The sequence below is a fragment of the Cryptomeria japonica genome, chromosome 9, assembly GCF_030272615.1.
Source record: "Cryptomeria japonica chromosome 9, Sugi_1.0, whole genome shotgun sequence".
NCBI lineage: Eukaryota > Viridiplantae > Streptophyta > Pinopsida > Cupressales > Cupressaceae > Cryptomeria > Cryptomeria japonica.
Window position 1 is genome coordinate 139,912,793 of NC_081413.1, and position 23,922 is coordinate 139,936,714.

General features: G+C 37.2%; 1 protein-coding gene across 5 annotated transcripts in view; it reads right to left on the reverse strand.

Annotated features, from left to right (window-relative positions):
* Nucleotides 1-23,922, reverse strand: part of LOC131060228 (vacuolar protein sorting-associated protein 32 homolog 2) — a 71,511-nt gene that overhangs the window by 27,177 nt on the left and 20,412 nt on the right. For all 5 annotated transcript variants that reach the window (XM_057993397.1, XM_057993401.2, XM_057993399.2 and 2 more), the window contains one exon: nt 21,633-21,732. In XM_057993397.1, the coding sequence (XP_057849380.1) occupies nt 21,633-21,732 (100 nt within the window). The remainder of the gene's footprint in view (nt 1-21,632; nt 21,733-23,922) is intronic.

Sequence of the window (23,922 nt, forward strand, 5' to 3'; positions counted from 1 at the left end):
CTGTGGAGGAAAAAAAAGCAAAGAAGTTTTCTAAACTCAAAAGAGATAGTTCAAGGTCTCGCACATTGCAGGTTAAGGCAAAAGAGGACATCATTCCCGAAGAATATGAGGTAAGGACAATTGATTTAAAACCTACAACACAAAAGCAAGAGGCTGAAGATCTGCATGATTCTATCAAAGTTGTTAAGGAATGGTTGAGAAAGGAGCAAGAAACGAAAAATCAATTAAAGGAAGAGAATCAATAATTGAAAGAATACCTAAAACACTTGATGAAGCCCGTTCGACAGGAAGAGGAGACATTTGTCCCACCAATATCCCTTCCAAGAGAATCAATTGAGAGTTTTGAAGATATAAGGATGACAATAAAGGAAACAAAGGAATGGATCGAGGGCATTTCTAACAAGCCTAGTAAGTTTGTAGAAAAATTGGTGTAGGTACATAAAAAATTTGCTACATTCATATATAGAATTCAAAATGTGATAGAGTTGTGGGAAGATTTCCTAATTGTGCAAGATAAGATAATTCCATGTTTGCATGTGATAAAAGAAACTCCCAAGCAAACTTTGATAGATGAAAGTGTGATAGAAGCGAAGGACATATATGATTTTGTCCACTAGTATTGTGCATCGATAGAAAAAGGGAAATCTTTGAGAAGATAGGTGATGACTGTATCGGCTAGGAGTGATAAAAGGAATTCAAAATAAGATATTTGTGGCAGTTGCAAAGATACTTGGACAGTAAGTGGTTAGTGAATATGATATGAATGTAAAAGATATGAAAGACAAAGTGCAGAATAACTTTTTCAAAGTTACGGGTCCTATCTGAAAGATCACTTGAACAAAGCTTATTCATTCATATTCTTTGTGGATAGCTTTCAAGGACAGGAATTGGAATGGGAGAGGACATTTGCCACGTGTAAATGATGTTCAATTTACATTATGCAAGTTATAATTCTATTATCTAATTTTGTATTATTAATTTCTTATTGTATATATCTAACGATCTTCTTGCTTGTGGCAGATGAGAGGAGCATTTAATATTTTCTATGTCCTATATCAAGAATGCCACTTACTATAAGTATATGACAAAGGAGGCACGGTCAAGCAATGCCTTGATCAATCATGACCGATCAAGACATTGCTTGATCGTACCTTTTTGTTTATACTAACAAAAGCATGTTATGGTAAATGCCAATCGGTGATTATAACCGAAGTTCATCGCTGTATTAAACCAAGGCTAATAACCGATAGTATATCGGTGGCTGTCAATGCTAACAGCCGATAGTTATCGATGTGTTAGCCTTGACAACCGATAACTATCGGTGTAGACTAACACACCGATAACTATCGGTGACTAATACATTGCCACCCAATATGCATTCTGATATACCTTATATGCAACCCGATATATATTAAATACACCCCGATATAATATTATATGTAACCCGATATAATATATATTCAATTCGGTATATATTAATCGGTGTCATCATTATTATGTTTAATTCATATTCATCTAAATACAGGATTCATTAGATAGATGAACATGAGGAAGATACATAGTGTGATTATCAATAGATTGCCCATATGCAAATATAGTATGACTATCAAGGATGAATTAATTGCTTGATGGTTTTATCATAGTTATCGATATGATAAATGATTGAATGAGAGACTTCATTTATCTCTCATTCAATCATTTATCTTACCGAAGCTATAATGCATTAACACTCCCTCTTAGCTAGGTAAGATGAATGTAGACAATATATTCAAGCATCATAATTTAATTGATAGTGATCATTTTAGTCATTCATGGGAATCATACCATCTAATCATTTGGTATGTAGTATCACCTAAACACGTGATACTGAAGTTCATCACATCAATCTTGCGATTGATAGGATATCACCTGAGCATGTGATATCAATATTGCCTACACGCAATACTTAAGGATAATCATATGAGAAAGATTAATTTCTCACCTTATCCTAGTTGTGATAAGTGCACTAACACTTTATACAAATGTTTTATCACAACACAATCATGGCACATCCATGACATACCAGAGATCCAACATGATAACTGGTTTGGACATTATAAGATCACTAACACTTTATACAAATGTTTTATCACAACACAATCATCGCACATCCATGACATACCAGAGATCCAACATGATAACTAGTTTGGACATTATAAGATCGTCACCTTATAATGTCCCCATACAAGTGTTCACTATCTTGAGAGATCGTCACCTCTTAGATGTGAACCCAGGGGATAGAATCCAAAAAATTGTCCTAACATGACAAAGAGGTTTACACATTAAACATCTTATAGGTATGCAAATATAGATTACAAAGCAATTTACCTTTCTGTCATACCTAAACCTTTTCTGAAGTGATCAACCTTCACTCTGGAAAGGGGTTTGGTCAGAATGTCTGCAGTTTGATCTCCTGTACAAACATATTCCAGTTGGATTGCATTCCTATCTACCATATCTCACACATAGTGGTATGGGATCTCAATATGCTTGGATCTGTCATGAAACACTGGGTTTACTGAAAGTTTTATGCAACTTTGATTGTCACAGTGTATAACAGTGGGTTTCATAGGTTCTCCAAACAATCCCACAAGCAACTTCCTGAGCCATACTGCCTCTCGAGCAGCCATAGAAGTTGCAATGTATTCTGCCTCGGTGGAACTTTGAGCTACAGAAGACTGCTTCCTGTTGATCCAAGATATCATAGCTGAACCTAGACTGAAGCAACACCCTGAAGTGCTTTTCCTGTCTGTTACACTTCCAGCCCAATCTGAATCTGTAAATCCATGTAAGTCTATCTCAACCTTCTTGTATTTGAGACCAAGGTTTAGAGTACCTTGTAGGTACCTCATAATGTGCTTCACTGCAACCAGGTGTATCTCCTTTGGTTCACACATAAACTGACTTAGAGCATTGACTGCATAACAGATATCTGGTCTTGTATTTACCAGATACATCAGGGACCCAATCATCTGTCTGTATTGAGTAGAATCAGTGGGTTGTGACTCTGCTGCTGCTTCTTTAAGTTTATGTAAGTTGGTTTCCATAGGAGAGGTCATGGGTCTACAATTTAGCATTCCGAATCTCTTCAAAATATCCAAAGTGTACTTTCCTTGGTTTAGTATAATGTTGTCAAAATTCTGCCATACTTCTAATCCTAGGAAGTAATGAAGGAGTCCTAAGTCCTTCATATCAAATTCTTTAGATAGATCATTCTTGCATTGTTTTACAAGTTGATCACTTCCTGTGATTAATAAGTCATCAACATATAAGATCAATATTAGCATATCATCTTTATTTCTTTTGTAGTAGAGATTAGGGTCTACATCATTTTTGGAAAAACCTAGTCCTGAGAGATAGGTGTCTATTCTTTCATACCATGCCCTGGGAGCCTATTTGAGCCCATAGAGAGCTTTCCTGAGTCTACACACATGAGACTCTGTGTCATGAATTTCAAAGCCTTCAGGTTGCTCTAAGTAGACTTCTTCTGAGATCTCACCATTTAGAAAAGTTGTTTTAACGTCCATTTGGTGTACCTTCCATCCCTTTGCTGCTGCAATGACTAATACAGCTCTTACTGAGGTATACCTAGCAACAGGTGCAAAGGTTTCTTCATAATCTATTCCTTCCCTTTGTGAGAAGCCTCTAGCTACAAATCTAGCCTTGTGTTTTTCAATACTGCCGTTTGCAACATGTTTGATTTTGAACAACCATTTAGATGAAACCACAGATTTCTTGGTTGGTCTAGGAACAATCTCCCAAACATCATTCTTAATAATGGATTGATACTCTTCAAACATGGCATCCTTCCATATTTGATGTTGAAGTGCATCTGATACATTGCTTGGTTCAGCTTTAGAGAGGTCATTCACAAGGGCAACATAGCTAGTAAATTTATTAGGCCCTTTGCTTTCTCTGGAGGTTCCTAAGGGAGCAGCAAACTTCTGAGCTTCTTCTACAGTTTTGGTGGCCCGTAGTGGTCTTTTCTTGAGGTTTTCTCTAGGTGGACTTAAAGTTTCACTCATAGTTTCCTCAGGATTCTCCCTCTAAAGCTCAGGAGTAGGATCTCTATCTAAGCCGGGATTAGGAATATTGACTTCGGGATCTAGAGAGCTTTGGGCTCTTTTGAAGGCTAAGTTTTCTTCAAAGATCACATCCCTACTTAGTTCAATGTTCTTTTGGCCGGGTATACATATTCTGTAGGCTTTGGAGGTTTCATTGTATCCTACAAAGATTCCTCTCTTTCCAGAGGGTTCTAATTTTATCTCCTTAGGTACATGAATATACACTGGACATCCGAAAATCCTAAGGTGGCTTATATCTGGTTTTGATTTTGTAAAGACTTCTTCAGGGGTCTTGTCTTTAAGATGAGAGTGAGGACATCTGTTTTGAATGTATATTGCAGTGCTGGTTGCTTCTGCCCAAAGATTGATATTTAGATTCTGATCAAGAATCATAGCTTTCGCAGCTTCAACGATTGTCCTATTTTTCCTTTCTGTTATCCCATTTTGTTGAGGGTTGTAAGGTATTGTTAACTCCCTCTTAATCCCTGAATTTTTACAAAACTCTTTAAATAATTCTGATGTGTATTCCCCCCCATTATCAGTTCTAAGGGTTTTAATTTTGTTTCCTGAGTAGTTTTCTGTTAATGATTTGCATTTCAGAAAGTAGATCCAGGTTTTCCTAGAGTAGTCATCGACAAATATCACATAATACAAAAATCCCCCCAATGAATTTATAGACATAGGTCCACATACATCAGAATGAATTAACTCTAAGACTTTACTTGTTTTCCTAGTACTACTTTGAAAAGCACCCTTAGTATTTTTGCCTAGGGCACATCCTGTGCATGCCCCTGAATGATATTGCTTTAGCTTAGGTAGACCTGTGACAAGGTCTCCCATTGATGATAAAGCTCTAAAATTTAGGTGGCCTAGTCTTCTATGCCAAATTTCATTGGCATCTGTAGTTTCATGAATTAGGGCTAAGTTGGGCTCTGTGCATAGCTCATATAGATAGCCTTGTCTTTGACCAATTGTACTAGCTTTCTTGATAGATGAGTTCTTTGGCCAAGCCAACACTTTGTTGTCCATGAATGTCACTCTGTATCCATTGTCCTCCAGTGCTGATATTGAGACAAGATTCCTCTTAATGCCTGGAACACATAGCACTCCTTCAAGCTGTAATGATACACCTGACTTCAATTTGATGGTGCAGTTTCCAACTCCTTTGACAGGGTGTGTGGAGTCATCTCCGATGGTTACCTCTTCATCATTTTCCTCTCTCATGAAGTCTAGTACTTCTTTGAATCCTGTGATGTGTCTGGATGAGCCACTGTCGATTACCCAAGAGTTCACTTTGTTTGATGTTTGATGTGTGAGTGTTGAATAGAGCACATACTTCTCGGAGTCCTCTTCCCTTTTCAATTTTCCTGATTTGGCAAATGTGGCTTGTTTAGCTCTTTCTGGACATTTGGCAACATAGTGCCCAAATTTGTCACATCTGTAACACTGAATTTGAGAGAGGTCCTTTTTGAAAGAGTTCTTGCCATGATGACTCTTTCTCTTCCTGAATTGCTTCTTCTTACCCTTTTTGTCTGAGTTCGTAGTTAGAACTTGAAGATCTTCATCTATATTCTTTTGTTTGATTCCTTTCTTATTTTGCCTTGATTCCTCTTGGAGACAATCAGCCTTTAGTCTATCGAATTTTGGAAAGTTGTCCCTTGCACTGATACCTTGGAGGAACGTTTCCCAGATACTAGGCAACCCATCTAAAGCAATGAGAGTTAATTCTTTGCTTTGGATCTCATATCCAAGGGTTGCTAGTTCATCCCTTAAGTTAGATATCCGCATGAAGTAGGCGTTGACTGATTCTCCTTTCATCATGGTTATATGATTTATCTCTCTTTTTAGAGCCAAGGTTCTACTAGCATTGGATATCTCAAAAGCGTCTTCAAGTGCTTTGAACATGTCGAAGGTTGTTTCGTGTTTCTTTATAATGGGCATAATATTGTTCCTTACCCCATCAACTATTATTTTGATAGCCTTATCATTTCCTTTTCTCCAAATTGCTTGATCAGGTTCAGTCTCAGGTTGTTTGGATTCAGTCTTTACGAATGATCCAACTTTGTTATCTTTTGGTATCATTTGAATTCTGAATTTCCATGCGGAGAAATCGCCACCTCCTACAAGTCTGTCTTCAAATCTGATAGCGCTAGCCATTGATAGGATTGTGATGTTGAATATATATACTTGATTTGAATTTTACGTAAAATTGAACAGCCTCAGGTTCGATTTAACTATAGCTTTGATACCATGTAAATGATGTTCAATTTACATTCAATATGCAAGTTATAATTCTATTATCTAATTTTGTATTATTAATTTCTTATTGTATATATCTAACGATCTTCTTGCTTGTGGCAGATGAGAGGAGCATTTAATATTTTCTATGTCCTATCTCAAGAATGCCACTTACTATAAGTATATGACAAAGGAGGCACGGTCAAGCAATGCCTTGATCGGTCATGACCGATCAAGACATTACTTGATCGTACCTTTTTGTTTATACTAACAAAAGCATGTTATGGTAAATGCCAATCGGTGATTATAACCGAAGTTCATCGTTGTATTAAACCAACGCTAATAACCGATAGTATATCGGTGACTGTCAATGCTAACAGTCGATAGTTATCAGTGTGTTAGCCTTGACAACCGATAACTATCGGTGTAGACTAACACACCGATAACTATTGGTGACTAATACATTGCCACCCGATATACATTCTGATATACCTTATATGCAACCCGATATATATTAAATACACCCCAATATAATATATATTCAATTCGGTATATATTAATCGGTGTCATCATTATTATGTTTAATTCATATTCATCTAAATACAGGATTCATTAGATAGATGAACATGAGGAAGATACATAGTGTGATTATCAATAGATTGCCCATATGCAAATATAGTATGACTATCAAGGATGAATTAATTGCTTGATGGTTTTATCATAGTTATCGATATGATAAATGATTGAATGAGAGACTTCATTTATCTCTCATTCAATCATTTATCTTACCGAAGCTATTATGCATTAACAACATGTGCTGATGACTTGGATGTCATAGAATACAAGTTGGGTATTGTAAGTGTACCAATGGCAGAAATTGATCTTGTTGTGTCCAAGTTTGTTGAATTTGCAAGCAAAGAAAGGGCTAAGGGACACATCATTCTAGATGAAAGTTTGTTGAAGGATTAGGTGTCATGGAATTTCACCATTTGTTCTCATTTCTCGCATTTTGAGTCAAGGAAGGTGTTAATTTTCCATTGGCTAGTTTGGTCAATTAGTTAGTTGGTTGTAGCTAACCCTAATTAGGGTTTAGTTGTCTTAATCTTGGCCATTGATTTTTAATCAATTTGGGCCCTTCTTTTGTAATAAGAGCTCTATATAAGATTTTCTTATTTCATTTGTAAGGAGAGACTTATGTGAAATTGTTGCCGAAATACTACCAAAGTTAATACAAACTCATTGAAGCTTGGTGAAACTATGTGTTATTTTGCATGTTAGCATGGTTTCCTATCTCTCAAATTTAGATTAAGAGTTGTTTTTTCATCAAGTTACTTAGTTGAATGGAAGGCAATGTTGATGATTTATGGTGAACCTACATGTTCATACCATTTGTGGTTTGCTGATTGCAAGTTTCAATGCATGGTTAGACTAAACTCCATCCGTGCTTAAGTTCAATTGCTTTACTATCATTGATTCGAATTTCCTTTGGTGTTAATGTGCGTGAGCAATTTGAAAATCTATCATATCTCCTTGAAAGATTGCATCAACTTTGTGGTTGTTCCTAATGGAAAAGAAAAGTTTGATTTGGTTTCACCAAGTCATTGATAATTTCTTGCATTGATAGCTTCTCTTAGATTCCTAAAACTTGCTTACTTTTGCATTTTATGTCAAAGAGAATTTGTAGAAGTAGTCAAAACAGCTTTATTGTCGAAATCCTAAGTAATTCTAAGGCAAAGAATTGATTGAAATCCTAGAACAACTGTGTAAGTCCCTTTGTGTGAACCAACATATCACATTTATATTCTGCGTCTATCTATAATGTCCCCTTTTGTAAAATGCCCTAGTTTAACCTAGATTACAATTCTTAGCTACTAAGGGTGGGTTATAGAGGGAATACCTTTATCTCTTAATAGAAAAATCCTGCAAACAAGTTAGGAAACCAACCTACAGATTATATAAATATTACATCAAGCCTCACTTGTGAGGGTGTCTAAACCGTTCTCCCTCTATCAAACGATACTTGTGAGGGTGTCTTTATCAACCGTTCTCCCTCATACTAGAGAGGGTGTCTAAACTGTTCTCCCTCATATGCTAGAGAGGGTATCTAAATCATTCTCCCTCATACGCTAGAGAGCGTGTCTAAACCATTCTCCCTCTATTATAAATTTCTTTCTCAGAATATTCAGAATTATGCCAGAAATGAGACTTATACAAACAAATATATATTCAGTATGCAGAAAATATGCACAAAACTTCATACCAGAATATCGTCTTATCTTAACAATAGTTGCAGATTTGATCTTTTTTTTTATGTTCCTCTCTTCCGGGATTCTTCAATTCCTCCTATTAGTCTCTTATTAAGTATGACACCAAGAGCAAGGATGTTACTGCCTGTAACTTAGTAACAGTTCTGATCTGATCTGATCGATGGTGTTGTCACTGGATGCTTTTGATTCCCTTCCTTTATATCTCTCAATGTGAGGGAAAGGTCACACCTCTTCATCATGTATACCCTTTGGCAAGAGACATGCCCTTTCAACCATTAGCACCCTTTGAAAGAGTGCAACTCTTCATTATATCTGCCCTTTGAAAGGAACACAACCCTTCATGATCAGATCTGCACTTCTTATTTAAAACAGATCTGCACTTCTAATTCCCAAATCATTCACTCTCAAATGAGGTACTCTTCTCCCTTTTATATCTCATGTTTGAGGGAGTCACAACTTTTCATTCTGTCTTTTGACCATTCATTAACTAAATTAAATTTTAATTATATTTAATTATATTCTTTTATATTTTTATTTTTATTTTTATTCTTGTGAATTTTAATTTATTATTTATTATTATTTGCCATTAAATTCTATTTCAAAGTGGGGACAAGACACTATCCAAAATCCAAAGTCGACCATTTCCATTGTACACCTTGGGATCTTCTTGACTGATCACACTGCTTATAATTCAAAATTTTATTGTTCAAGAGAGGATTTGTATTCTATTCGGTGTTCGAGGTGCATAAAAACACATTCCCTCAAACATATTTAAGATATCTTATGATTAAATTGATACTTCTGCTATATAATTAATGATATCTCTAACCCAGCTCTTGTTTATTTGGAAATTGAGATTTAGGGCTAAATTGCGGCATTCCAAATAGGAGACACTACAAGGATGGAAGGGTTGATTGAACATGATCAAGTGGAGTGGCTAGCAAAATGTCTCATAATACCTACAGTTTCAGAACAGAAAAAGAACAACCATCATCCAGACATTCAAAAGTTGCTATCCAAGCATTGCAAGGTGTTCAGTAGTATACCGCATGTGAGGGGCATTAAGCATGCAATAGAGTTGGAGGAGGTTGCCAACCAGTAATCACTACACCATATAGGCATCCGAAGAGGCATAAGGATGTGATTGGAAAGGCCATTAAGGTACTACTAGATATGGGAACATTACACTCAATAAAAGCCTTTTTGCTTCTACAATAGTGTTGGTGAAGAAAAAGATGGCACAATGCAAATGTGCATTGATTATAGAGCTCTAAACAAGATGACCATCAAAAACAGGAATCCATGGAGCTTGTTATTTTTCTAAAATAGATTTGAGGTCAAGTTACCATCAAGTCAAAATGTGGAAAGAGGACGTAGAGAAAACAACTTTCAGATGTCATTTTAGTCACTTTGAGTTCCTAGTGATGCCAATTGGATTGACTAATGCACCGACTAATTTCCAATCATGTATGAATGAAGTCATTCATAAGTGTTGGTGTAATTATTTATTCATGTTGGATATTATTACACCTTACTTAAGTTTACTTAGGTACATGCATATCATAGTAGTTTGGGTATGAGACACTTGGGTGTTTGTGCCACATTGGGATAGTGTGTGTAGGAGAATTTCCACCTTTTGTGGTCTTATCTTGTTGTTACATTCCACATTCGGTGGGTGATCCACCTCATGTGGAATATTATATTGTTTCTCCTACCTACCACACCTATTTTCTACCTACCCTTGTTTCTTATTGAGCCACATGTCATGTTTGTGTGCTCACATATCCATATAGCCTTGCCTATATAAGCAAGCTCATATTCATTGTATGTAACGCTTGATGATCTAGTTGATCAGTATTTTCATCTTGATAGAATACAGTTTATTCCTATCATCTATTTTGTCTCTCTATTGTACTTTTCATTGAGCTCTTGATCTTGGCAAAATCTCACATGGTATCAGAGCCTAAAGGGCTTCTTTGATTAGTCATTTTTGGAGGCTTCAATTTTCGGATCTAGGGAGGTAATATTTTTGGGGGTGTCCTACAGCGATTTGGACATCACGGTTGAGTCCCGAAGGCCATTTCCATAAAAATTGAGTATAAACTCGGCCTATTTTGGAGAAAGTCAAATTTTGGGGCTTGGAGGAAAAATTTAGCTAATCTGGCTATACGGGCCGTACCTTCGCCCGCGACTCCTCCAATGTCGACTTCTTCCCCGCAGGGCCGACATTCCTCCTAGCCGCTTCCGTTAGCTGCCGGCGACCGTGCTTCCTCCCTCGGCGACTTGTCCTTCTCTGGCTTGCGACCATGGTCCCCGGCGACTCATCTCCCTGTCGGACGCTTCTTGCCGCCGGTCCCGGCCGTGTTCTGCTGACCAGCCCCTGTGTTCCACTATCCACCACACAGACCCCACGTAGGTTTCCACGCGGGCTCCTCAGTCGGCCCCACCAACCCGCCACACAGACAATCCACGCCAACATTGTTGTCTGGGCCCTCGCTGCACTAGCTTCGGCCACCCATGTGGGCCACCACACAAAGCTGACACGCAAGAAGCCACGTCAACCCACAGATGTGACACGTCATCGCCACCTCTGCACCACGTGGAGAGCCACATCATTTGTACGGCAAATCCCAATTAGACTACCACCTCAGCATTCTGTACTACACAGTCAATTGCTCGTACAGCCACGTAGACCTACATTGTCATCATCTATACTGCCACGTCACCTGTACGGAACAAGTACTTTTTTGCCACATGTCAGTTCGTATTGTGCCATGTCATCTTTGTCCGTAGGGTATGGACGCCACGCAGGGTGGAGGTGAAGTTCTCATGACGGCCAGATGGGCGTCAAATTTAAGCATGTCATTTGTTGACGTCAGCAGTATTTTGAAAAAAAATTAACCCCCTCTCATTTGCATTTTTGAAATTGCAGTTCGACTTCAAATGGCCGTAACTTGCTCATTTTGGCTCCTTTTTTGGTGCAATTTTTTTTAAATGGGCTAGAATTTCGTGCTTTTTGCAGTGGTGAAGGAATTTTCTGATTTTGATGGACGGATTTTTCAGAATTTGCAGATTCTCATGACTGTAGACATCTAATCCCCGATTTTGCAACTTCAGAGGCTTCGTTTGGAGTCATAAAACCTTTTTCAGGCACCGTTTTTTTTAAGTGCATAATTTTTCGTCTACTTTCATAATCTGCCATTAGTTTGCAGTGATTTTGAGTAGAAATTGTACTTTCAATATTTGGTCATTTTTGGCCTATTTGGTACTTGTATTTTGCTTGGATCTCAGTTTAGATCACTTGCAGTATTTGTTGAGGTCTCTTATAGCCTATTTGAGGCAGTTGTAAAGTTGAAATCAGAAGTCCACCTTGCCTTGTTTTGCAAGTGGCCCATTGTATACGCACTAAGTATAAAGTGCCAAATCATCATTTTTTATTTTTATTTTTTTTTTTGGGGGGGGGGTGTGGGTGTCTTGTGTGATTGTCCTCTCTATCATGTGTTTTTTCATTTTGGTGCTATGGGTTCTAAATTTCCACTTTTAACTCCTCATAATTATGCATCATGGAAGATAAGGGCATGGAGTAAACTAATGGAAAAAGGACTCATTCATTATGTAAATGGAACTATAATAGCACCACTTGATCCTAAGGCTGATCCTAATGCTCAAATTGAATGGCTCGCTAAGAATGCTATGGCACTTGGAACTCTTAGAAAGTATGTATCAGATGACCTCATTTTTCACATTGATAAGTGTACTACAATTAAAGAAGCTTGGGATATTTATGAGTTGTATGGCCAACTTGATGAGATTAAGGGCTACAAGCTTGATAGTGAACTCACAACTTTGGATCCCAAGGATTTTGATACAATCCAAGATTATGTCACAAAAGCAAATGAGCTAAGAGCAAAGCTAAAGGATTGTGGAATTGACAAAAAGGATGCTCAATTGGTTTACAACTTGTTGGACAAGCTTCCTTCAGAGTATGCAGCCTTTGTATCTAGCTTTCACACCCATAGGTTAGCTCAAGGTTCCTCATACACTTCTCCCTCATTTGATTCATTCATGGAGATGTTGATTCTTGAGCAATCTAAGTTGACCAAGATGGGGATTCTCAAATCTTCAAAGCCACAAGCTTTGGTGGCTAATAAAGGGAATCAAAGCAATCAAGGGAAAGGCAAGAATCAAAAGCAACCTAAGTCAAAACCACAACAAAATGGAGCACAATCATCCTCTCCACAACAAGGTGATTCTACATCCTCACCTAAGAGGAAATCATATAAGGACAATCTTTTTTGTGCATATTGCAAGAAGTGAGGACATAATGAACACCATTGTTACAAGAAGGATATTGATGAGTTGAAAAATCTTCTTGAGAAGAACAAAATCAAACTACCTTCTAGAATGTCTACTTCGGCTCCCAACGAAAAGGATAAAGGAAAGGATCACTCTTTTGGGACAGATAAAGGAAAGGGACAAGCTCTTTGTGCTACTACAAGTCATGATTCAAGGAGATGGCTTCTAGTATCAAGGGCTTCTCATCATATGGCATCTTCGTAGTCTACGTTCTCTTCATTTGAGCCTTGCCACATACCGCAGATTTTGATGGGCAATCATAAATACATGGATGTGATTGGGAAAGGATCTATTACCATTGGGGATAACTCCTTCAATGATGTGTTGTGTGTACCCCACTTGACAAACAATCTTCTTTCCATCTATCAAATCACACATGGGGCAACTAGGAAAACTGTGGAGTTCACACCTAATTCAGTTATCATTAGAGACTTGGAGACTAGAGCTATCATTGCGACTGGGGTGGTTGATCATGCATCTCGGTTGTACTCTTTTTCACATTTTGGTCCTATTGATGAGGTTGTTTCTTCCTATGTTGATGATTCAGATTTTGAGAACTTTGGGTACTTGAACTTGGGGATTCTCACATGTGACCCTGTTCTTGAGCCTTCCATTTCATCTCCTCCTCTTGATATCACATCACCTATTGCACCTGATGATGCAGCTAGTGCAACAGTTTTGCCTTCTTGTGATTCAGTGCAATAGGATATTTCATGTCTTTCAGCTTCAGTTGATTGGGATGACTGCTTGATAGACATTGCAGGTTTGTTTGTGGAGTCCTACATTGCAGATTTGGGAGACATAATTGATGACATTCATCTTCTCTTTGATGAAGATGATCCTTCTTCGATTGTTGCGAGGGAACACTCAGATCCTCTTGTGCATTCTCTACATGATCATTCTTTAGAGGTTGACATGATTGTGGATACTTTTGTACAGCATTTGGAGCAGGTCTCTTTATTCTTTGAGGAGACATGTGAATCTTTGGATATTATTCTTCATTCATCTCCACAAGATCTTGGAGTGCCTTTTTCAGCAGTGTGGAGCAGTTCACCACCTTCGAAGGGGGTACCTTTCAGCATCGACATGGGGACACTTGAGCAATTTTCAGAGACTTCATTCATCATGAGTTTTTTAATACATCTTCCCTTCATGATTGGGGAGACTTCTTGGATACACCTTTGGTTGTGTTTCTTCCTAAGGGGAGGAACGTTGTTCGACATCTGTGGAGCAGTTTCTTCATTCATCTTCGAGCTTCTATCATTGGTGCAGATTCTACATTGAGGGGGGGCTACCTATCTTCTCTTCTTCTCTCATATGGGGGGGACTTTTTCAGAGATTTCATTGCATCGATTTGTGTGCATTTGCATTTATACATGGGTACCTAACATGGCCTAGTAGCCGAGACCCATCTTGCATTGCTCAGTTGCATTGTAAACTTAGGTGCATTCCCCTAAGTTGCACTTAAGGGGGGGTGTTGGTGTAATTATTTATTCATGTTGGATATTATTACACCTTACTTAAGTTTACTTAGGTACATGCATATCATAGTAGTTTGGGTATGAGACACTTGGGTGTTTGTGCCACATTGGGATAGTGTGTGTAGGAGAATTTCCACCTTTTGTGGTCTTATCTTGTTGTTACATTCCACATTCGGTGGGTGATCCGCCTCATGTGGAATATTATATTGTTTCTCCTACCTACCACACCTATTTCCTACCTACCCTTGTTTCTTATTGAGCCACATGTCATGTTTGTGTGCTCACATATCCATATAGCCTTGCCTATATAAGTGGGCTCATATTCAATGTATGTAACGCTTGATGATCCAGTTGATCAGTATTTTCATCTTGATAGAATACAGTTTATTCCTATCATCTATTTTGTCTCTCTATTGTACTTTTCATTGAGCTCTTGATCTTGGCAAAATCTCACAATAAGCAACTTAGGAAATTTGTACTCATATGTCATGTCCCCTCTTTGAGACTATGACCAAATGCCATTATCGATAGAGCCTATAATATATGACAACGATTACATGGTATCGGATATATGGAAGGGACTACAAGAGAAAGCAACGATTATGAAGAATGATAAGCAATTAAGTATGTGTAGCAGTGACTCAATGGAAGGATAAATCAGCGATAATGAAGAACAGACAATGATTATGTAATTAGGAAAATTGTTGAGGATCACGATTATATTGATGAAGTAATCTAAGACGATGATCAATATATAACTAGAGGCAGCGATATAAAAGATCTGTGTATATCAAATGCAGTGATCAGAAAGAAAGAAAAATAAATGTTAATAAGATATTATATAATAACAAGATATTATAAATGTAAATGAGATATTATAATATTAATCATTATCAATATTATAAATATTAATCATTATTAATATTATATATATTAATAAGTTTGAACAAGACTGAAGTAAGTTTGAACAAGACTGAAGTCGAAAGCCAAGCATTGTTTTATACCATGATTTGTTAATAACGAATCGTTGAAGAAAAGTCACAATTTACTTTATGCTCATAATGGCTGCAATATTAATATGAATAGCCACGGTTAGAAAGTCATGGGCTTAGACTTTGAAAAGCCACGATGAAACTTGGACTTTGAAAAGCCACGATGGAACTGAAACATTAAGAAGCTACGGTGGAACAAATAGCTTTAAGCACCACAAACTAATGAATATGACTTTTCATGAAAGACATATTGTTCCATGGAGGTATATGAATGTATAAAGCAGTTTTAAAGATGGGGGTAATACTGAGATTACAAGGAGATGGTAAGGAGACAGAAAAAGGAAGAAGCGCGTAAACAGTGACTTCGTTCTGGTCTCACGGATATGTAGAATATTACCCAGCATTAGTAACTACAATAGCAAATATAATAATATTTCTGTATTTCCCTGTATCTGTATAACTTTAAGAATATGATCACATTAATTTTATATATATATATATATATATATATGTATGTATGTATGTATGCAAATGGAACAGTTAGTAATATGTATGAAGTTAAAGGAGAATATAAATACTGAGCATATAGACAGTAAATATAAATATATAAATAAATCAAAGAACATGATTACGATTTAAAATATATTAAATAAAGAGTTAATCCATGGTTCAAGAATAAATAGATAATAAGGTAAACAAATAAATTGATAATTTCTGAAACATAAATAAGAATGACTTTAAAGTTATTTTTGATCTTTAACACACATAAAGAGACATCTCAATCAAAGAAACGAAAATCACCAGAAATCGCCAAAACTCGGCGAGTCCGAGTCCGAGTCCGACTCACCCCCCACGAGTCCAGCAAACTCGGATTCGAATGAGTCTAGGGTCCAAACTTGTCTGGACTCGGCCAGACATAGACTCGGGTCCAAAATCTTTAAAATCTCTAAATTTCTGGAGTTTTTCACTTTTCCGAGTCCAGCCAAGTCCGACTCCGGGTGTCGAGTCCGAGTCCGAGTCGGCCTTGCCGAGTCTGAGCCACGTCCGAGTCTCGTTTCTTTTCTTGAAACCGTCTAAATCATAGTCAGTTCTGTATTTTCTATTCCCCAAGGGAGATGGGTGCTGCTAGGGAAGGGCGGAGTAAAACCATCCGATAGAAAGCCCCAAGGGTGAAAGACTCCTCCTGAAATATGGACTGCAGGCCCCAAGGGTGAATGGACTGAGTCTGATAATCTACGCTACCTTAAAGAGGTGGTGTCAAGCGCCCTAGGCAGCCAAGCCCTCTTCTGGGAATGGGATCAGATTGGTTTGGATATAGGCATGGTTTTAATCGCATCGTAAGTTATATTATAGAGAATTAGTTAGTTGTGCTTAAGTAATTATGATAGAAGGTAGTAACATAGATGTTGCTCTTGGGAATTGACAGCCTACAAATAGGGGACATTCCATCATATTTTTTTTATAATATTTTGATTTTTAGCAAGACCTAGGAAGAGCACATAAGACATCTTAAGAAGGTATTAAGCAAATTGGAGATTTGTGTTATTGTACGCCAGTAGTCCAAGTGTGATTTTGGCATGTCAAAACTTCTCTACCTTGATCATATCATCAGTTCACAGGAAGTTAGAATTGACCCTAAAAAGATTAAGGCAATTGTTGAGCTGCCTACACCCACAAATCTCCCACAACTTAAGGGATTCTTTGGTATGGGGTTCTACAAGAGATTCATTAAGGGGTTTTCACAGACTGCAGCTCCACTTACAAATTTGACTAAAACAGGGGCTTCCGAGTGATCCGACGCAATGCAAAAGAGTTTTGATCACTTTACACAAGTGATGTCTACATGCCCAGTTTTGGCTATTTCAAATTTCACCAAACCTTTGAGTTGGAGTGTGATGCTTCAAGAGAGGGGATGGGCATTGTTTTAATGCAAAATAAGCATCTGATTGCTTTCAAAAGCAGGAAGTTGAGAGGTGTGGAGAAAAGTTATTCTACATATGATACAAAGATGTTGGTCATCATGCATGTGTTGGCCAAGTTCAGGCCTTACTTCGAGGGCAAGTTCATCATCAAAACTAACCACAACAGCATAAAATAGTTCATGAATCAAAAAGTTCTCAATGATAGGCAGTAGAAGTGGGTGAGTAGAATTTAAGCCTATGATTTTGATATTGTGCATGTCAAAGGAAAGAAAAATGTGGTAACTGATGCACTTTCTAGGAGGCCTAATTTGTGCTCATTGGAGAGAGAAGATTTCAAAAGAATATACTAAGGATTCATGGGCATCAAAATCATTGAGGTTACCATGCAGAATGATAGGTACATGATGATTAATGAGCTGATAATTTACAAGTCAAGGATTTATTGGTGTCTAATTCAAAACTTAAGGTGAAGATATTGAAAACTTTCCATGATGCACCCATGGCTGGTCACCCGGGATTCTTTAAGACTTACAGGCAGATCCGGTAAAGGTTTACATGGAAAGGACTCACAAATGAAGTCCTTAAGTATGTCAGGGAGTGCCTCATATGCCGGTAAAACATAAAAAAACATACTTATTCAGCTAGTTTGCTTCAACCCCTACCCATTCCAAATCAGAAATGGGAAATGTATCTTCATGGATTTCATCACTAGGCTACCTAAGGTGCAGAGCAAGGAGTACATATATGTTGTAAAGGACAAATTGACAAAGTTTGCACATTTTTTTGCCATTTCTACAGCATACACAGCAGAGCAAGTAGCTGATTTGTTCTTTAGGGAGATTTTTAGATTTCATGGGATGCCCAAGAGCATAGTCAAGGACAGGGACAGCAACTTCCTGAGACTCTTTTGGCAGGAGCTTTTAAGATTGAGTGGAGCTAAGCTCACTCCCAACACTACTCACCACCCACAGACAAATCAATAGACGGAGATAGTAAATGAATGGGTGGAAGGGTATCTCAGGAATTATATTTCAGGACAACAGAGATCATGGGTTAAGTGGTTGCAACTTGGAGAATATTGCTATAATTCTACACATCATATATGTCTATCAAGATGTCACCATTCATGGCATTGTACAAGTACAAAGCTCCTAATTTCATTTATTTGCTCTTTGGGGATAATAGAGTTGCCTAAGGCAAGAGATTTGCTATATGAGAGTCAAGATATCATGAAATTGTTGAAAGAAAACTTTCAACAAGCATAGAATCAGTATAACTTGTATGTTGATCAACATCGTATAAAGCACAGTTTCGAGGTGGATGACATGGCTTACTTGAGACTCCGACCATACAGACAGTCCACTCTCAAGAAGAGTGGGCCAGAGAAGCTCAAGCCTCAATTCTATGGTCCCTTGAGAGTCTCCACAAGGATTGGAGAAGTAGCTTATGAGCTAGAGCTACGGCTAGCAGCAGAATGCATAATGTATTTCATGTGTCTAGACTCAAAAAGGCACTTGGGCATAATGTGGTTCCTTCATCAAAATTGCCACCACTAGATGAGGAGGGGGAGTTAATCTTGATTCTAGAGGCCATTATTGACTTCAGGGAGCATACATTACGGAAGAGGATCATCAAAGAATACTTGGTCCAGTGGAAAAATTTGTTAGTAAAGGATACAATGTGGGAAAATGAACAGATCTTGCAGCATCCCAAGTTAAAATTGCTTGCGGACAAGCACTTTCGGGAAGGGCAGACTGTAATGTCCCCTACCTAAGCACTATCAATTTGGTGACCATTAGCCTATTCAACGAGTTTTCGTAGACTAATGAATTACTATTAGGGGACTTATGATGACCATTCAATCCAGTTTATTTGGCAATAACAAGTGTTGCATTGAGCTCAACCAGTGAGACTTGTATTATGACCTTTTAAGAAGAGGATTCAGGCAACTTGTCCCTATTTACTATTTTTAGTAAGTGACAGGTTGGACATCAACTTGGTCAATCGGCAATATTTCTAATTTGGGAATGTCAGTCAATGCATTTGATGATAATATCTTGGTAGTTAATATGGTCCAGAGCTATAAATTTAGCTAATGCTAAAAAATTAAAGTTAAATCAAACTTAGCATTATTTAATTTAATAAATTGCTTAAGTGCGTGCCTAGGGGAACTAAAGTTGTTTTTATTTAATAACTTGTTTCTAGGTGTGGGCACCCAAAAAGGGAGTCATAAGGTAATGTTTAATTTAATTAAAATATTGCAACTCTAAAGTGGGTGGTGTGGGGTTTTGGAGGCCATTATAAAGGCATTTTGGAGCTCATTTTGTATTATGTATGGATTTGAAATTGAACTTGGAATTTGGCTGAATTGAGCTTGTTCATCTTGTTGCTTTCTGAGGATGAAAACCCTTGCAGAGAACATCTTTGTTAGTGAAAGATCCAACCTGGGAGATTGGCTGATGGTTTCATTCAAAGATCGCATTGGACTTCGTTGAAAAGATTTCAGCTTGTGTGTTCATATTTGTTTCTTCATTTGACACAGAAATTCATTGAGGCAGATTGGAGAGGTTTAAATCTGATTTTTGCTGCAAAAGGGGACGCCCAGGGTTTGATATCAGATGTATGTTCATTTTGTGAACATAGGAGTGCATTTGAAGGAGCACAGTCCAAGTTAGGGCTTCCAGATTGCTGTTTGAATTGCCAAATCAGATTTGTAATCATTTAAATCAAATGCGTATGTCTGGTTTATCATTTTAATATGATTTCACAACTGGGTATCAAAGACTTTGATGATATATTGTAATTTCAGTTCTGAAAATAATTCTGAAAACATTGCTAGTTGTGGGTACTTCTGAATATTGAGTTTTTCAAGAGTTATTTCTATTATTTCATTGCTGCAATATTATTATTTCTGCAATATCCATCTGCATTGGTTTCAATCAAAACATCCTCAAGCAAACAGAAAACAAAAAAAAAAAACAAGGATGTATATTACAGCTATTGGGAAAATTAATGGACATCATGGAGTTAGCATTATCATTATTGAGCCTAATTGGCATGGGGCCATAAACAGAGATCTGCAAACGTTAGCCAAAGGAAGTAAAGTTTCAATCCTAATCAAAACCAAGTCACAACTTTAGAAAATAGCAAATGCTCATAGGAGGTTGCATCCAACGAAAAGGGTGACTTCATAGTTTAGGGGTATTAGTAGAAAGGCCCATGTGAAACATCAATTCTATTTAATTATGCAGCAGGAAGAGTTTACTAGGATCAAAATGGCACAAGAATTTCCACAAACAAAGAGCAATCTAAAGGGAAAAAAAATAGAAGTAAAGGGATAATGAAGTATTAAGACATTGGGATTGTATTGACAAAGGTAAGAGCCTGGGCGATGGAAAAAGAACCTGCAGTTTGTATCAAGAATTTGCTCATGTTTGGTCTATCTCTTATGGTCTTGGTCAATAGATAGACCTACAGTTTAGTTTATAGAACGCTTTGTACTTGGCTATTTAGTATTTCTTAGTCAAGTTAATATTAGTCTTCCTACACTTGTTTGATACTTATTTCAGTAATTTATCCAGGACCAAAATCATTTTAAAGAAATGTTTTTTTTCCCTTTGAATAGCTGAAGAGCAATCCCACAGTTATTTGTGTTTTGTCCAGCTGCCATTTTTTGTTAAATCGACATTTTTCAGCCAGATTGCATGGATCTATTCTAACATGTATTCTACTTATCCAATAAAAGTTTTAAAAAGTGGTGCCAGGGTTAAGGTTTGCATCCCAATTATCAGCATAGCATGCAGTCCCATTTAGGTAAGAGTGAAAGAAAATTATAAAATGCACTTTCCGGATTTGCATGAATGATATGCATGCAAAATATGTGTTGTGGCATATGGATCATACTAGTTTTGTGTACATGTTGACCTAAATATTTCCTTTGGAAATTTTAAATTATTTCATTAAAATAGATTAACTGAATGCATTTTAAAGGTCAACAGCTAGTTATAAGTTAATGGAGACAATGAATTAAATTTAAGTTAAAACAAAGGTAGAAAACTGTTAAGACACTAAACTGAAAAGAGGACTTTTTAAATGACTTTCCAGCTTCCGAGAGCCTAAATCAAACAAGGAAATAGAATCTTGAGTTTATTTTTGAAAATGATGGTAGAGATTACATGTGCATTGTTAATTGAAAATGGTTATTTCAGGTTACAAGAAAGAAATTTTAACTTAAAAAAAGATGACAGCACACTAGAACATGATTTGAGTATACCTCTTTTGTTCTTTGCCCGTGTAAACTCCTTGGCTTTCTCAATCTCTGCTGCAATTCTCTTTTGCAACACTCCTTCTTTCTTTTCCAGCATCTCAAGGGTCTACAAGATCCACAAAATTTATAGATGCATGAACATCATAAGTTTTCTGAATAATAGTACAAGAGATTGTTGGATATACATGCAACAGAGATTGTAAAATATTGAACAGCAGAGTTTTAAGTCTATCTGTCTATTCAAATAACACACTCATGTTTTGGCACAAAACATGTATAAAGGAACAAGTTCTCCTCAGACAATCCCAATCCTAGAACTCTTACCTTACAGAATACACACCGAATTGTACATAATAGAAATTGTTTCAGAGTCTACAATAGGAATTAACCTTCACAAAATTTGCCAATAGACAAGATTAATAGAAGTAAAACCATGTCATCTAACAGAATCCGTAAAAATCAGTGATATTCCCTAGGGAAAAGAGAAGGGAAGGAGATAAGGTGAGAAAAAGAAAAAGAGGAAAAACATAAGAAAATGGAGAGGCACATGGACAAAGAACGGAAATTCATTCAAGCTTATGGCAACCGACTAGAACAGAGACATGAACTAATATAGGAATCAATCTAGAACATCTGATCAACTTTGTAAATATCACAGATATATAACTCCACAAGTATTCACCAAACTGTCGAGTACTCTAGCAGGGCAAGCAAATCACCCACAACTTGTGAGTTGTGTCAATTGGAAAACTATTGAGTTTCTTGCCAATTGTAATGTACCCACCCCAGGTGGAACACTGTAACTGCAACCTGGTTGTTTATTTTAGATTAAAAATACTATGTTTTCTTTGTAGTGGTCTTTCAGAACTAGACAGGAATGCAGAAGAGTGTGTTTTTAAGTTTTGTAATGTCCCCATTTTCATGAGCATCAGAGTTTGAGCGATTAGCCTATTATTTGGACTCTCGTAGGCTAATATGTTTGGATAGAGAGTCTCAGTGGCAGTTACTGGAGATTGTCCTCACTCCATGTCTTCAGTTCAGTCTCAGTTTCAGTTCCAGGCCTTTGTATATCAATGTTTGAGCTTAGTTGTGGAACTTGCTATTTATAGTAAGTCAATTTGGCAGTGAAGCTATTTTTAGTTAGGGCACCTGGACATTGTTGAAAACCGATAGCTAGATCGGATTATATGAGCAAATAAAAATGATCAAATGCATCTACATTGGGCTAGGCCCAAAACTGTTTTATTTTAACTTGTAAAAAGGGCAGGTCCTATTTGGGCAATTGATTTAACTTGTAAATTGTATATGGGTCCTGACCCATATGTAACTTGTAAATTCAAAATTATATCTTAGCGCCAAAATATGCAAGGCCGACCAAGGTTTATTGTTGACATGAATTCATATATAAGTAAGATGATTTGAGAATCACAAATCATCAATCACAAGCGAATATATATCTCTCTACCCTATGCGATCTGCTTCCAACTGCAATCATCATCATCAACAAAGGGATATTCATCAAGTGTGAGCAAACTTCAGCGAATTGGTTTCCTGTTGAAGCGAATCTGATCTAGGAGTGCAAATCTGTCCTAGGGCATCCAAACCTCATATACTCTGTTCATGCTAGGCGAACTAACTCAGGGACAAGCGAACATCAAGTCTGAACTGCCGAACCTAATTCAGACCGGGCAAAGCACATTGGGTCTGCCAAATTCTTTTTCAATTTGGTTGACAGTGATCTGCACTCACAGATAAGTTCACTCTCATTGTTGTGTGGCCTAAAGAGGGTAGCTATTGTAATCTGCTACTGAGTTAATTATAATCAGATCTGAATCTTGTTGCTGGGTTTTTCCTCGAAGAGAGAGCTTTTCCCAGGGTATATGTGTGTTATGTGTTTACTTTACCTTGCACTCTTATTTCCTGTTAATTAACATAAATCTGATTGCTAAAATTAACATGGTATCAGAGCTTTAGGTTCATTATAAATCAGATTATTGGTTATCCTTCACTTTCAATTTGTTGTTTTAGTTTTGCAAGATGGTTACAGGACTAAAGGTTGAGGACAGACTTGATGGTGCTCTCAACTTTACTTCTTGGAAAGTTCGTGTGCTTCTTGCCCTTGAAGAGGTTGAGCTGTTACAGTTTGTGGAAGACAAGGATCTGCCTGAACCCTCAGATCCAAATGAGTTAAAGCAGTTCAAGAAGAATGCTCTTAAGGCAAAAAAGTTTCTAATTGATTTTGTGAAGGATCATCTTGTTCCAGTCATCTCCAGTTATCTTCAGCCAAGGAGATGTT